The sequence below is a fragment of the Crocuta crocuta genome, unplaced genomic scaffold (genome assembly GCF_008692635.1).
Source record: "Crocuta crocuta isolate KB4526 unplaced genomic scaffold, BGI_CrCroc_1.0 scaffold190, whole genome shotgun sequence".
Classification (NCBI taxonomy): Eukaryota; Metazoa; Chordata; class Mammalia; order Carnivora; family Hyaenidae; genus Crocuta; species Crocuta crocuta.
The window spans coordinates 11,196,856-11,210,901 of NW_027527955.1; the positions used below are offsets into that span (position 1 = coordinate 11,196,856).

The 14,046-nt window shown below is 34.8% G+C and overlaps 1 protein-coding gene across 6 annotated transcripts in view; it reads right to left on the reverse strand.

Moving 5' to 3' along the window:
• The window catches only part of SETDB2 (SET domain bifurcated histone lysine methyltransferase 2), a 62,646-nt gene that overhangs the window by 44,487 nt on the left and 4,113 nt on the right, over positions 1-14,046 (reverse strand). For 4 of the 6 annotated variants that reach the window (XM_077752609.1, XM_077752607.1, XM_077752606.1 and 1 more), the window contains 3 exons: positions 11,964-12,326; positions 4,572-4,694; positions 3,527-3,592 (listed from right to left, as the gene is read on the reverse strand). In XM_077752609.1, coding sequence (XP_077608735.1) covers positions 3,527-3,592; positions 4,572-4,694; positions 11,964-11,979 — 205 coding nt within the window. In that variant the 5' untranslated portion in view covers positions 11,980-12,326. Of the gene's footprint in view, positions 1-1,246; positions 1,369-3,526; positions 3,593-4,571; positions 4,695-11,963; positions 12,327-14,046 lie in introns of those variants that run through there. The other 2 variants (XM_077752608.1, XM_077752610.1) reach the window with 2 other exon arrangements.

The window sequence follows — 14,046 nt, forward strand, 5'->3', positions numbered from 1 at the left end:
ATGATCAAGTAAAAGACTTAGGGTAGAAGAGTCTTCTACTCGAGAAAATCTAGTTTGCTCTGAACTTTATTTGAATTTTAATCAACCTTTAAGGTAAACATCGAGTATCCTTATTTCTGCATTTTATAGAAAAATAACATAGATTTTACTATAAAAGGTCACAAAATGGAAAACTTATGTATCTTTTGCTTTCTCATTGTTCCACTGCTATCTGTATTTTTGGAGGGTGGGATATTTGGGTACCTCTTTTTGTACTTCCATTTGTCTTTTCATATTACTTAGTCTTTCCTATATCTGCACTTAATTTCGTTTTCTTAATTAAAAATTTTTTAATTAAAATGTTAAAGGTTTTTAATGTTTTTTTAAATGTTTATTCATTTTTTGTTGACAAAAACTGAGAACTGATGGATGTAGGGGGGAGGGGGGATGGGCATGGAGGAGGGCACTCATGGGGATGAGCACTGGGTGTTATGTGGAAACTAATTTGCCAAATAAACTATTTGTAAAAAAAAAATGTTTATTCATTTTTGAGAAAGAGTGTGAGTGGGGGAGGGGCAAAGAGAGAGAGAGAGACAGACAGACAGACAGAATCCAAAGCAGGTTCCAGGCTCAGAGCTGTCAACACAGAGCCCAACACAGGGCTCAAGCCCAGGAACTGTGAGATCATGACCAAAGCTTGATGTTTAACCAACTGAGCCACCCAGGCACCCCTGCATTTAACTTAATCCTGTATCTTGTCTTTTTTCTATTTCACCTATTTTTATTCTCCAACATGACTATATAACAGAAGTAAGCTGTGTATTTAATAAAAAAAAGTTATGGATTCCCTGTTCTTATTTTGAAAAATGCATATATAGAATATTCTATGTTTGGTTTAAGGATTTTTTTAAATGTGTTTTCTTCCTATGCACTGAGGGCCTTTAAGAAAAAAGTGATTCTCATCTTGCCTCAGGTTATTAACTTACATTGGTCCTTTAGTGCAGATCTTTTTTTTTTTTTTTTAATGTTTTATTTATTTCTAGGAGAGAGAGAGACAGCGTGAGCAGGGGAGGGTCAGAGAGAGAGGGAGTCACAGACTGAAGCAGGCTCCAGGCTCTGAGCTGGCAGTCAGCACAGAGCCCGACGCGGGGCTCGAACCCACGAACCGCGAGATCATGACCTAAGCAAAAGTCGGACGCTTAACCAACTAAGCCACCCAGGCGCCCCTAGTGCAGATCAATCTTATTAAGAAGAAAGTTTGGGGTACCTGGATGGCTCATGTGGTTAAGTGTCCAACTCTTGGGTTTCGGTTCAGGTCATGAACTCATAGTTCATGGATTCAAGTCCCTCCCTGGGCTCTATGCTGGCAGCAGGGAGCCTCCTTGGGATTTTCTCTCTCTTCTCTCTCTCCCTGCCTCTTCCCTGCTCATCCTCTCTCTCTCTCAAAATAAATAAACATTAAAAAAAAAAGGAAAATAGTTTAAGTAAACAAAAGGATAGTTTCAGTTATAACATGAAGCCACTACTTGGCTATCTGGAAAACAATCATCTCTCTTTAATTATCAAGATAAAGAAAGGTTTAAAATCTCATAGTTGAAAAGAGCTATACTACTTGATTAAAAATTAAGTTTTTACAAATTTAGAATTTCTCATTTTTCCCAACTAATTTCTTTTCATGAGTCATATAAGTCCATACTAACAAATATGAATACAATAAATGTATATAAACATAATTAAAAATAAGACTTACTGAAAACCATGGAGATTTTATTTAAGTTTATTTATTTAAGAGAGAGAGAGAGAGAAGTCCAGCAGGGAGGGGCAGAGAGAGATGGGGACAGAGGAGGATCTGATGCAGGTTCTCTGCACTAACATGGGGATCCAACCCCATGGTCATGAGACCATGACCCTGAGTCAGAGTCGGACACTAACTGACTAAGCCACCCAGGAGCCCTCAAAGCATGGAGATTTTAACATTAATCATTAGATAAGGGAGGAAAGGGGAAATAATAACTTCTCTCAAGAAAACAGTATCTAATCCTTTTTGCTTGGGGATATAGCACATCTTTACAGTTATACATAAGCAAAGAAAATAAAAGTAATCAGTGGTTTGGGCAGACCAAGCTGGATATGGGATAGCTTGTTTTGACCTTACCATGATGTCCTTTCGTTTTTCCCAGTCTCAGTATTTTTTAAAAAATAAATACTAATATGAAACTTTATTACTAGGAAGTTTTTAATCTTTGTTTTCCCAACAATGTCAATTACATAACTCCCCAATTCCTTACTTACAAATATTGCTCTTCTACTGGCAAAGATATAACTTTACTTTGATAAATTCATTACATTTCAGAGGAACTATATAAAAATACAAAATTATAATATTCAATATTTCTATTGATGAAATCATTGCCAAAAAAACCCAAAACCCAATTTACTTTGTTAGTGAGAAATAAAATTGTTTCAGAATTAGTTCCTCTTACTACCTCCTACATTTATTATTTTTAATTTTTTAAAAATGTTTGTTTATTTATTTCTGTTAGAGAGAGATAATGTGAGCAGGGGAGGGTCACAGAGAGAGGGAAATACAGAATCTGAAGCAGGCTCCAGGCTCTGAGCCAGCTGTCAGCACAGAGCCTGACATGGGGCTCGAACCCATGAACCATGAAATCATGACCTGAGCTGAAGCTGGATGCTCAACCGACTGAGCCACCTAAGCACCCCAGCACCTTCTACATTTAAAAGCCTCTCTCTTGCAAAACTGGTGTGATCTCCTAAGTATATTGATTCCAAGTGCTATTGAAACATACTGAGGAAGGCTGTTTTCTTAAAGAGTCTACTCTTCTCAAACTATACATCAGCTACTAAAATTGAGAATACTTTTGAATAACAAAAAGGTTTATTTAAAAAACACTCCTGATGCCAGGCAACATTTTCAGAGATTTAAATCCTTAAGGCTCTGAATTATGAAAGTTAAAATTCTTATTTGTTAATAATATTTAGAGCGTTAATTAAAATCCAGTAAAATACCACCTCAACATTTAGGAAATTAGAGATAAACTAATATTTATAGGAGAGTGATTCTGATAAAATAGCTTTTTAATATTTCTTCTCCTAGTTCTGGTACATTATTTTTGATCAATTCCTTCTAAAATTAATTTGTTTAGAGTTTGCAAGATTAATGGTCTGATAATCTAGAAATAAAAAAAATTGTTTACACTAACTTATATATGCCAGGATATACCTTTCTAGTATTGTTTTTCACACAAAGTGGGTTTACAGTAGTTTGGAGCCTTAGAATTTTCTGAAGAAAAGATACATTTGTTCATTTCTTCTAAAAGGCTTAGAAGAGTGTGCATTTCCTCTCTCTGGATGGGTAGGACTTTTTATTTAATAGGAAAACTGATTTATATTATTTACCAGTATAGACCTTACATTTTATTTTAAATTATTTTTAGGTAATCTGACATAATCTGAACTCAATTAAACCTGCATCAAGTCAAGAAAATAACAAAATACTCAAGATTGGGATTAGAAATGCACATACCCTTTATCAATGTTGAATTGTTACTTATGGCTGCTTCATTCACTAGAATCATTGCTTGGATGTATTCTGTTAAGGAAACGAAAAAAGCATGAAAACCAGCAGCAGCATCACTTTCATTCATGGTGCCGGCTACTGTGCTAAATAATTTATATGCTTTATCTTAATCTTCATTAACTCCTCTGAGAGGTTCTTATGATTACCTGCATTAGAAACAGAAATTAAGGTTTAGGAGTTAAACTATTTATTCCAGGTCATTTAGCTAGGAGTTAGTAGAACTGGATTCAAAACTAAATACATCTGACTCATGAAGGAATGTTAAAATGAAAAACAGCACTATTGTTTGGACAAGCAAACAAAAGATTAACGTCATAAAAACATCCACAAAGTAGTAAGAAGGGTCCAAATGAAAATTTGCTTGAAAATCTTACGTCCTGAAGGAAAGAAGTAAATTTCTACCTAAAAGTCTTCTGTTCTACAACCAACCAGGGTTGAAAACAAAGAAACAGAAAAAATAAAAATAGGCTGATAGAACTGACTGTTGAAACAGAAGGCAAGTTCTGCTTTCAGAAGATAAGTAGTGCGAGTTCTGTTCAAAATAGGCAAAATATAGTTACATGTACTTTCATATTTTTAAAAACCACTAGGTGTCTCTGAGTAATGGGGTGGTGGATAATTTTTGTTATTTTTCTATAGGTACTAAATGTTGTACAATGAACAGATATTACTTTTGCAATACCCACCACCCCTCAAAAAGAGATACGAAGAGAAAGAAAAGATAAAATGTGGGGGAAACAAAGTAGCATGACAGAAACAGATAAATTCAGCAGCTATTATTCAAAGTAATCCTCTTCACTCATATGCCATGTCTATGGCATATGGTAAAATCACATTTTTGTCAAAGAAGAGTACAAACACACACAAAGGAAACAGAACCGATGATAGGCTCTTAAGTAACAAAAGAAACATAGTGGAAATAGCACTGTATTATATTGCCAGTGGGTAATATTTAACATTAAATATATTAAAAGATTTTTGTGGTTCATACCTTTATTTGTGGCAGACCCATCTTTAATCTTTTGTTTCAGTGACTGTAACACATTTTGTACCTGTTCAAAGATAAAGTCCACTTTTCCATCATCTAGCTCCATCCAGAAAGTTTTTGCATCACCTATAATAAAAGTGAATAGCTTAAGAGCTCAATAAAAATATACTGTAATTTCCCCAAAGCACATGTTATAGAGAATCCACGTGGTGGATAACATCAAGATTTAATTGGTCTATCTTTTTCCTTGAGGAAAATGATTTTGATCATTGTTTCTTTATAAAGAATAGCAAAGAATATGACCTAAATATCTTACTCATTTCTGCTAACATAAAAATATGTTGAAAACTTTAGTGTACTATTTCTGGTGTCTCTGGAAAACAGAAGGAATGGTTTCATTCTAGGCTGGTAGTAATGTATGTATAGACACATAAGCATTTTAAAAGTTTCAGGGATATAACCTCCACTAAGTATGGAAATGGTTTTAGAATGAAACATCTCAAGAATTGCTGAAATAACTAAATGTCCAACAATGTTTTTAAATGTCTCTTATTTTTTTTTTATTTAATTTAAATTTTTTTTTTTNAGCCACCCAGGCGCCCCTCTTATAATTTTTAAATAATTATATGAAGCAAAAATGTTTAAAATTTTTATAGATAGCTATAGAGATGAGCCAATATTTTATATGCCCAGCAAGTGAACACCTTAGTCAAAAACTTCTAGAGAGAGGTGTCTGGCTGGTTCAGTCAGTAGAGCATGCAACTCTAGATCATGGGGTCGTGAATTCAAGCTGCATGTTGGGCGTAGAGTTTACATTAAAAAAATTTCTAGGGCGCCTGGGTGGCTCAGTCGGTTAAGCGTCCGACTTCGGTTCAGGTCACGGTCTCACGGTTCATGGGTTCGAACCCCGTGTCGGGCTCTGTGCTGACAGCTCAGAGCCTGGAGCCTGTTTCAGATTCTGTGTCTCCCTCTCTCTCTCTCAGAAATAAATAAAAAACATTTAAAAAAATTTAAAAAAATTTCCTAGAGGAAATAGTTCTTTGAAAGCTTAAAACAGAAATATGAGAAAGACAAAATAAACTGGCAAAAGCCAAATCTCACACCCACACCATGTTTAAAAGTAACAAAAATACCTAAAATGTTAAAATTTACTTATGTTAAAATTTTAATGTTAAAATATATAAAATGTTCAAAATTAATTAATAGGGCCTTAAACAACACAGGGACATAATAATTATTGCACATTATAAAGGCCACTTGAGAAGCCATTAGGAGGATTAATAAGCAGAGAGCGAGCCTACTAAGTTTACGAAAAATATATTTTCCTTAATAAAAATTAAACCAAGACCTCTAAGTTCAGCAGTGGGGTGAGAACAGTCATAAAGACTTAGGCTTCATAGTCCCAAACCTCCCTGACAAAGTCATTTTAGCCAAAGGGGATCTCTGGGTAACTAGAGATGCTGCCATCAACGCAGTCTCAGAAGGGGTATTGTTTCCCTGTTGACACTTAGGTCTGATGCCTCCAAAACCAAGCCTACTTTTAACTCCCCATAGGACAGCTCAGACAAGGTTTCAAGATTTTAAATAAATGCAATGTGAGAGGGCAAAAAGGATGAAGAAAGATGTATTAGAGGCAGGAGAAGCCATGACATGGAGAGCCTTTCATTCCATGCTAAGCTACTCCATTTTCATATGAAAGACTATGGGAGCCACTTAAAAGGCTTAAGCATCTTATAACGTGATTAGTTTCTTTAGAAAGGTCACTCAAGTGGCAGTGGAAAGAGAGAGGAGTCAAGAATGATTTCTAAGTTTTTGACTTGGGCAACCATATGCATAGTAATGGTATTCATTAAGATAGGGAATAAAGACGGGACAAGTGAGAAATTTAAGTAAGGCAAGTACGGTGGGTATACAGGCTCCAGAGTCAGATCAGGTCCAGTTATACGAATTTTGGCGTAAATGGTACACAAATGCTTGAACAGATGTAATTAAGAAGAATGTGTACAATGAGAAGAGAGTTGTCTATATAAGGCATAAGTATAAGAACAAAGAATCAGGGAGATAGAGAAGGAGCAAACAGGTGGAAGGAAAACCCAGGAGAATAGTATCAGGAGTCAATGGAAGAACAGAAGTGGTGATTAACAATCTGGGCTTTGGAGTTCAGATGCATTTGTGTTTGAATCTGCAGCTCAACCAGTCATTAAGCTGTGACCATAGCTATAAAATGGGAAGAATAATAGCATCTACCTCATGGAGTTGATGTGCAGATGAGCATGTGGCCTTTAGCAAGAAATTACAGTGTGTAATTTAACAGGGGATATAGTCTTAGGTATAAGAAATTAATCTCTAATTGTGGAATTTTAGGTATCATTTAGCTAAGTGGAAAAAGTATTTTGTGAAGGACCTTCCTAGAATCTTTAAAATCATTAAGTTTTTCACTGAAAGATCACCAACAAAAATCACTGCTTTTAGACAAAACTATTTGTGAAAGTGCTTAATTGGTTGTTACTGTTTCTTTTCTTCAGTGAGTTTATACTCCACATTAAGGCTTTATCTTTATCAGAGCTGGACACCTAGGTGGGAAGGATTTTGAAAGATACTTAGAAATAGCTTCCAGTAGCATTATAATCTTCTGGAATCATCTACTACTGTCACCTGGCCTGAGAAAGCCAGCAGCAAGACCACAATTAGGATTTATTAGTCCTAATTGGTCCTAATTAGTCCTTAGTGATGCTGCAAGACCACAATTAGGACTTAGCTGAATTTTTGTTTTTCAGTGACTATCATTTAAAACTGTGTTCAAAATGTCAATGCATGATACCAAATTATTCTGATAGGAAATACTTAAATTATTTGAAAAGTGAACAGGGTAAGTTATTAGTTTTAGAATGGATTAATGAAGTGGACACCGGCAATAGAATTCAAGAAAATAATGCCAATCAGAAAATACTGATACCGGGGCACCTGGGTGGCTCAGTCAGTCAAGCGTCCTACTTTGGCTCAGGTCATGATCTCACGGTTCGTGGGTTCAAGCCCCGCATCGGGCTCTGTGCTGACAGCTAGCTCAGAGCCTGGAGCCTGCCTTTGGATTCTGTGTCTCCCTTTCTCTCTGACCCTCCCGTGCTCATGCTGTCTCTCTCTCTCTCTCTCTCTCAGAAACAAACAAACAAACAAAAATACTGAAACCATCTGCTTGTAGAATAAAAATAATTAAGAAATTCATATTTATTCTGGGTTTTTAATATTGTTCTTTATGGTATCATTATTTCATACTGCTAGTTAATTCTCATTTAAATGGTTCTTCTTCCTCCTGTCTTCCCTCTTGGTCATTTTTGTTTTCTTGCTATGGAAATTTTTAACCACAGTAATATTAAGAAAAAAGGTAACTGATTTATCTGAAAAATGAGAATAACAGACCAGTTAATAACTTTTTTGAAGAGGCTAAATGAATATCACATGGAAAAATAGTTGAATCATTTCATTTCATCTGTATACCATCTATATGTTTACTACAATGTAAACAATTTTGGTTTCTTGCTGTATGTATGTTTGAGGTTATGATCTAAGACTGTAAATTTTTCACTACAAAACATTTACAAGGAACACAGGAACAAATTCTTGAATTGAAAAATCAAATCAGTATACTAATATCACTACTTGCCTCTAGAAACAAAGAATACTATCTTATAACTCTGTCCCAACTTGCTCCCTTACTTAGAGCTACACATGATTACTGCAGGGAAGTAATCATGAAGTGGGAAGTATATTGGCTTTGGAAAGAAGACAGAAATTATAGTTACATCATATGTCTCCCAATCTCCTTTGACATACACGGTCTTTGTAAATAGGCAATACTCAAGAATCACAGCTGGACGAGTTATTTACTAGACAACTGTTTTTGGAGTATTTACCAAGTACACTGAAAAGATATACATATCTTTTATATATATATATATTTTATATATCACATATATATGTATATATAAAAGTATATCCCCTGAGGAGCTTCAGGGCATTGTCTAGCAGATCTTTATGATGTCTCTGAGTCTGTGATTACCAAAGTATGATCTATGAACCCTTGGGGTTCTCAAATCCTTTCAGAGAATATATGCTGTGTCAAATTATTTTAATAGAAATACTAAGACATTATTTGCTCTCTTTTTTCCTCAAATGACTTTAACTGCTGGTACAAAAGCATTGATGAGTAAAAGTCAGTATGTCAGCATGAATCAAGGGGCTGGCACCAACCTACCAGTAAATCTTCTGGCATAGTATCATATATTCCTCATCATCAATTTCACTTAAGAATATCCTTAATAAAACAATATAAATGGTTACCACAGGATGATGGCTGTCTCAAGCCAAAGCACTAGTGAGATTGTTTGAGTTGTAGGCTAAAACAGCTTATTTTTTTTTCATGGAGTTCTTTTACTTAAAAGAACTACTAATACAAAAACTAGTTTTTTTAGGGGCACCTGGGTGGCTTAGTCAGTTAAGCGTCTGACTTTTGCTTGGGTCATGATCTCGCGGTTCGTGGGTTTGAGCCCCGCGTCGGGCTCTGTGCTGACTGCCAGCTTGGAGCCTGGAGCCTGTTTCAGATTCTGTATCTCCCTCTCTCTCTCTGACCCTCCCCTGCTCACGCTGTCTCTCTCTCTCTCTCCTAGAAATAAATTAAAAAAAAAAAAAACTAGTTTTTTTTAGACTTGTATGTTTGACACACATTTTCTTGAAAAAGAACAAAGTGAACCTACCACCTTAAGTTCAATATTGACAGTATTTGTTACTAATGACAAAATTCAGACTAAGTTAAAATTGGAAATTTATAAACTTTACATGTGCCCTGGTAAGCTTGATAGCTTCTCAATAATTAATCACTTTTTGAGGAGATTGGGAGTAATATTAACAAATATGAGTTTTTAATATTGTATGATGAAATGTGTCAATATCTGGAAAATCTGCATGATTCAGTGAACCAATATTTTCCAAGTGGCCAATGCATAATATTATAAAATCAATGTGCACTGGATTTTCTGTAACAGTGTTAAAAAAGTCACAGATATGTGTTCAGATTTCACACTACAAATGACCTTGAAGGAGTAACTATTTGTTGAGTTTTGTAGTTGTATCCAAAAAAAGGTCCACAATTAGCTGAAAGGCTATTAAAATATTCTTCCTTTTTCCAACTTTTTGTCTGTGTGAAGCTTCATTTTTTTTATACATTTCAACCAAAGCAACATATCACAACAGATTGAATCAGAAGAAGATATGAGAATCTCTCTTCTATTAAGCCAATTATTAAGGAGATTTGTAAAGATGCAAAACATCTAACTTTGTTTTAGAAAATACTTATTCCTCACAAAAATGTAATACATGTTAATATGTTGGGTTCATTTTTTTAATGAGCCAATTAACATTTTGAAGCTTCTCAGTTTCAATTTCTAGTACAGTAACATGTAGTAATATTACCCACATAAACTAAAACTGTTAGGGATTTTAAATACTCTTAAGAGAATAAAGTAGTCCTAAGATCAAAAGAAAGTTTGAGAACCAATGGCCTAGATGAATGGTACAGTGACCACTAGATCAACAGTATGATCTGTATAACAATCCATATATTTCAAATATGTTAAAGGGTAGTGAAATTTTAAACTAGCATTTAAGAGGTCAGGGATCCAAGGAAGGAAGGCCAACCATGACAAGAGCATCTAAATGTATTACAACTGAATAGACAACGTCACTGAAGGCTAACCTAAATAACTGGAAATAAGTAGAGTCTATAAGACTAAAGACAAAAGAAACTATACTGTAGTTTCCTACCTGGGAATAAGTTTACATTTCTGTTACAGCTGTGTGTGTGTGTGTGTGTGTGTGTGTGTGTGTGTGTGTGTACTGGAATGAGCACACACCAGTACATAAATGGATAATAGATGGTAGGAGCCATGTTTCTCACTGTTGGATAGATGTGGTAATGGATTAGAGTTGGGAACATGAGAATAAACTCATGTTTAGCTGAAGATAGATGATTACATACATAAATATTTTTAGATATATGTACATACAGCATATACATATATTTCCTTGCTCTGTTAGCTAAAAGGGGCTATAAGCAAGGACAGCCCAGAAACTAGTTCCCAGATTTTGGTTTCTGAAACCATTCTCTATTAAAAGGAACCAGGGCTCATTGAAGAAATGGCTAGGACTCATTCTAGGCCTGGGGCAGGAAATATATAAGATGAGCCTGCAGCATCTTCTAGTACCAAAAAATAAAGAAGTGCTAAAAAAAGGAAAACAAAACAAAACCACCTACATTGATACAGGCATGTCAAAGGAACACAGATGCAACTTAAAGAGCTCCTAATAGCCAATCCTGGGACAACTTGAACAACAAAATAAAACAGTACTGGATTTTAACCCGAAGTATAAAATAACTCCATGACTCCATACTGATATAAATAAAAGACCGAATAAATACAAAAATGGGAGGAAGGAGATAAATCTCCCTTGCCGAGGAATTCCAAATAATTAATGTAGATATTCCATTCTCAAAGAGGGGGAGCACAATCCCTAATCCTGGAACAAGAGCTATATATGGTGATTTCTTATCAAAAGGTACTATAGAGAAACTAATTTATAGTGGAGAAACATAACACTATATCTGACATAACCCTATGTCAGCCAGATGATCAAGCTCAATATCAACAAGAGAGAAAGCATGTTGGTAACATGTACCCTTGGTATGATGTGGTAAAAATGGCACTTTATCTCTATGGTCTTCTTCCCCAAACTCATAACCCCAGTCTAATCATGACAAAAATAAATCAGTAATTCCAGTAGAGGGGTATCCTACAAAATACTGAGATACAAAATACTACAAAATAAAAAACAAGGTAAGTCTGAGAAACTGTTATATCCAAGAAGACCTTATAGAGTTATGACAAATAAATATAATGTGGGACTCTGGAACAGAAAAAGACATCAGGCAAGAACTAAGGAAATATGAATAACTATGGACTTTAGTTAATAATAATGGTTCGTTAATTGCAACAAATGTACCAGACAAATGTAATATGTTAATCATAAGTTAAAGTGGATGTAGAAGATATGAGAACTTTCTGTACTATCCTCTCAATTTTTCTTTAAAAAGTAAATCTAAAAGTGTTTTAAAAAATAAAGTATAATTTTACAAAAGTACCTTAAAGAACTGACTTAGCCTTACAGATACACAATTAATTAGACTGTCAAAATTATTGGCTGAAAATGAGAGTAAGTCCTAAATTCCCTCAAATGTACAACCATCACTTGCAGTGAAAAACCTTGAAAATTCCACAATTCAGCTAAATTAAGTAGTCTATACACTTTTAAATATAAAGTTTAACAATGGTTTTCCAAACCTACCATTTTTTTCTCCCATCTTTTTGTGTTGTTTATGAATAAAGCTTCAAAATTAACTTTATCAAAGGACTGAATCACTTCAATAGGAGAATATAACTGGAATCCAACTGCGGTCTCTATGAAATTTGCAGTCCTCAGAGAAAATACATCATTATGTCATTATTAGCCCAATGTTCTTGGATGCTTGAATTTTCAAATAGTTAACTGTGGTTGAAGAAACTTTCAAAAATGACCACTAGTCCAAACTGATGACAAGTCCATGCAGCTTCCTCAAGCAAGTATTTATAGTCATATCAGATCATTGACAGTATCATTTTAAAAATAAAAACCAACTTCATCTTTCGGTCCAAGGATGCATGAAACATTCTGTAAAGAAAACAATAAACTTTGGTATATATTTGTAAAAAATATGTAAGAAAAAAAGTCTTATAATAATGCCTCTATTTTTTAAAATAGCATAAAGTATTATAAAAACAAGTACATATTAACTGGAAAAATGTATAAAATACCAAAATTAAGAAATTATAGAGAAATTAAGAATCCTGAAAAATAATTTTAAAACAAATTTAAGGCACTTGGGTGACTCAGTCGGTTAAACATCACGATCTCACAGCTTGGGCGTTCTAGCCCCACTTTGGACTCTGTAGTAACAGCTCAGAGCCTGGGGCCTGCTTCAGATTTTGTCTCTCTCCTCTCTCTCTCTCTCTCTCAAAAATAAGCATTAAAGGGGCACCTGGGTGGTTCAGTCGGTTGAGTATCTGACTTCAGCCCTGGTCATGATCTCCTAGTTCTCATGTTAAGAGTCCTGCGTCCAGCTCTATACTAACAGCTCAGAACCTGGAGCCTGTTTCGGGTTCTGTGTCTCCCTCTCTCACTACCCTTCCCATCCTTGTGCTCTCTCTCTCTCAAAAATAAACATTAAAAAACTTTTTAAAAAATATTAAAAAAAATTAAATGTTTCTGCATTTAACGTCCTCAAAGCGCTAAAGAAGGAAATCGTATCCATGAAAACAACACAACTTAGAAAAATAACCAATTAGGTATCTTGGATATAAAAATAGTTGTTGAATAAACTCAATAGATAATTGAATAACAGCCTAAGCTCAGATGAAAAGCCAGTAGTAAGCTGGAAGACTAAGTTGAGTAATTCACTCAGAATGCAGAGGAAAAAAGAGGAATAAAACAGAGAATGAAGAAGAGGCAATAATGACCAAGAATTTCTCAAAACTGGAAAACATAAAGGCTCACTAAGGATCCATTGGATGCCAAGCAGGATAAAATACACACTACTAGACAAACTGTAGATAAATGTTAGAATATCAAGAATAAAAACAAACTCTTAGAAGCTTCCAGAAAATTCAGATTATCTAAAAGAAACACATATCATTCTGGTAATCAGACTTCTCACCAGAAATGTCAGAGGCAGTAATTTAAGCAAAATAAGTCTGAGCCCAGAATGCCATTTCAGCCAAGCTATATTTCACTAGCAAAAGTTAAAAAAAGAGACTCCTGGGGCGCCTGGGTGGCTCAGTCGGTTAAGCACTCAACTTCAGCTCAGGTCATGATCTCGCAGTTTGTGGGTTTGAGCCTCACATTAGGCTCTCTGCTGACAGCTCAGAGCCTGGAGCCTGCTTCAGATTTTGTGTCTACTTCTCTCTCTTTGTTCGTGCTCTCTCTCTCTCTCTCAAAAATAAACAAACATTAAAAAAAAAAAGAGAGAGAGACTCTTATAGACATTCAAAAAGCCAAATAGAGAATTAGTACCATACTTGATAAAAATAAAACAACCAAACTAAAGTACTGAGGTATAAGAAGCAATAATGAACAAATGACTAAAACACATTAATGCTAAAGACAGATTAAGAATGGGTTTTAATAATAAGTGAAACAAAAATGACATAAATAACCATAGGAAATTGTGTTCTTTTACAGAAGGGGGATGGAAGGGAATCACTGCAAGATTGGATAAAGTAAAGGAGAAGCATGTCAAGTTCTTCTTCATAAGGAGGATATCAATACTAATTAAATTTAGATCTTGTTAGGAAAATGTAAATTTAAGAACTATGTTGAAAAAGTAAAGGTAATA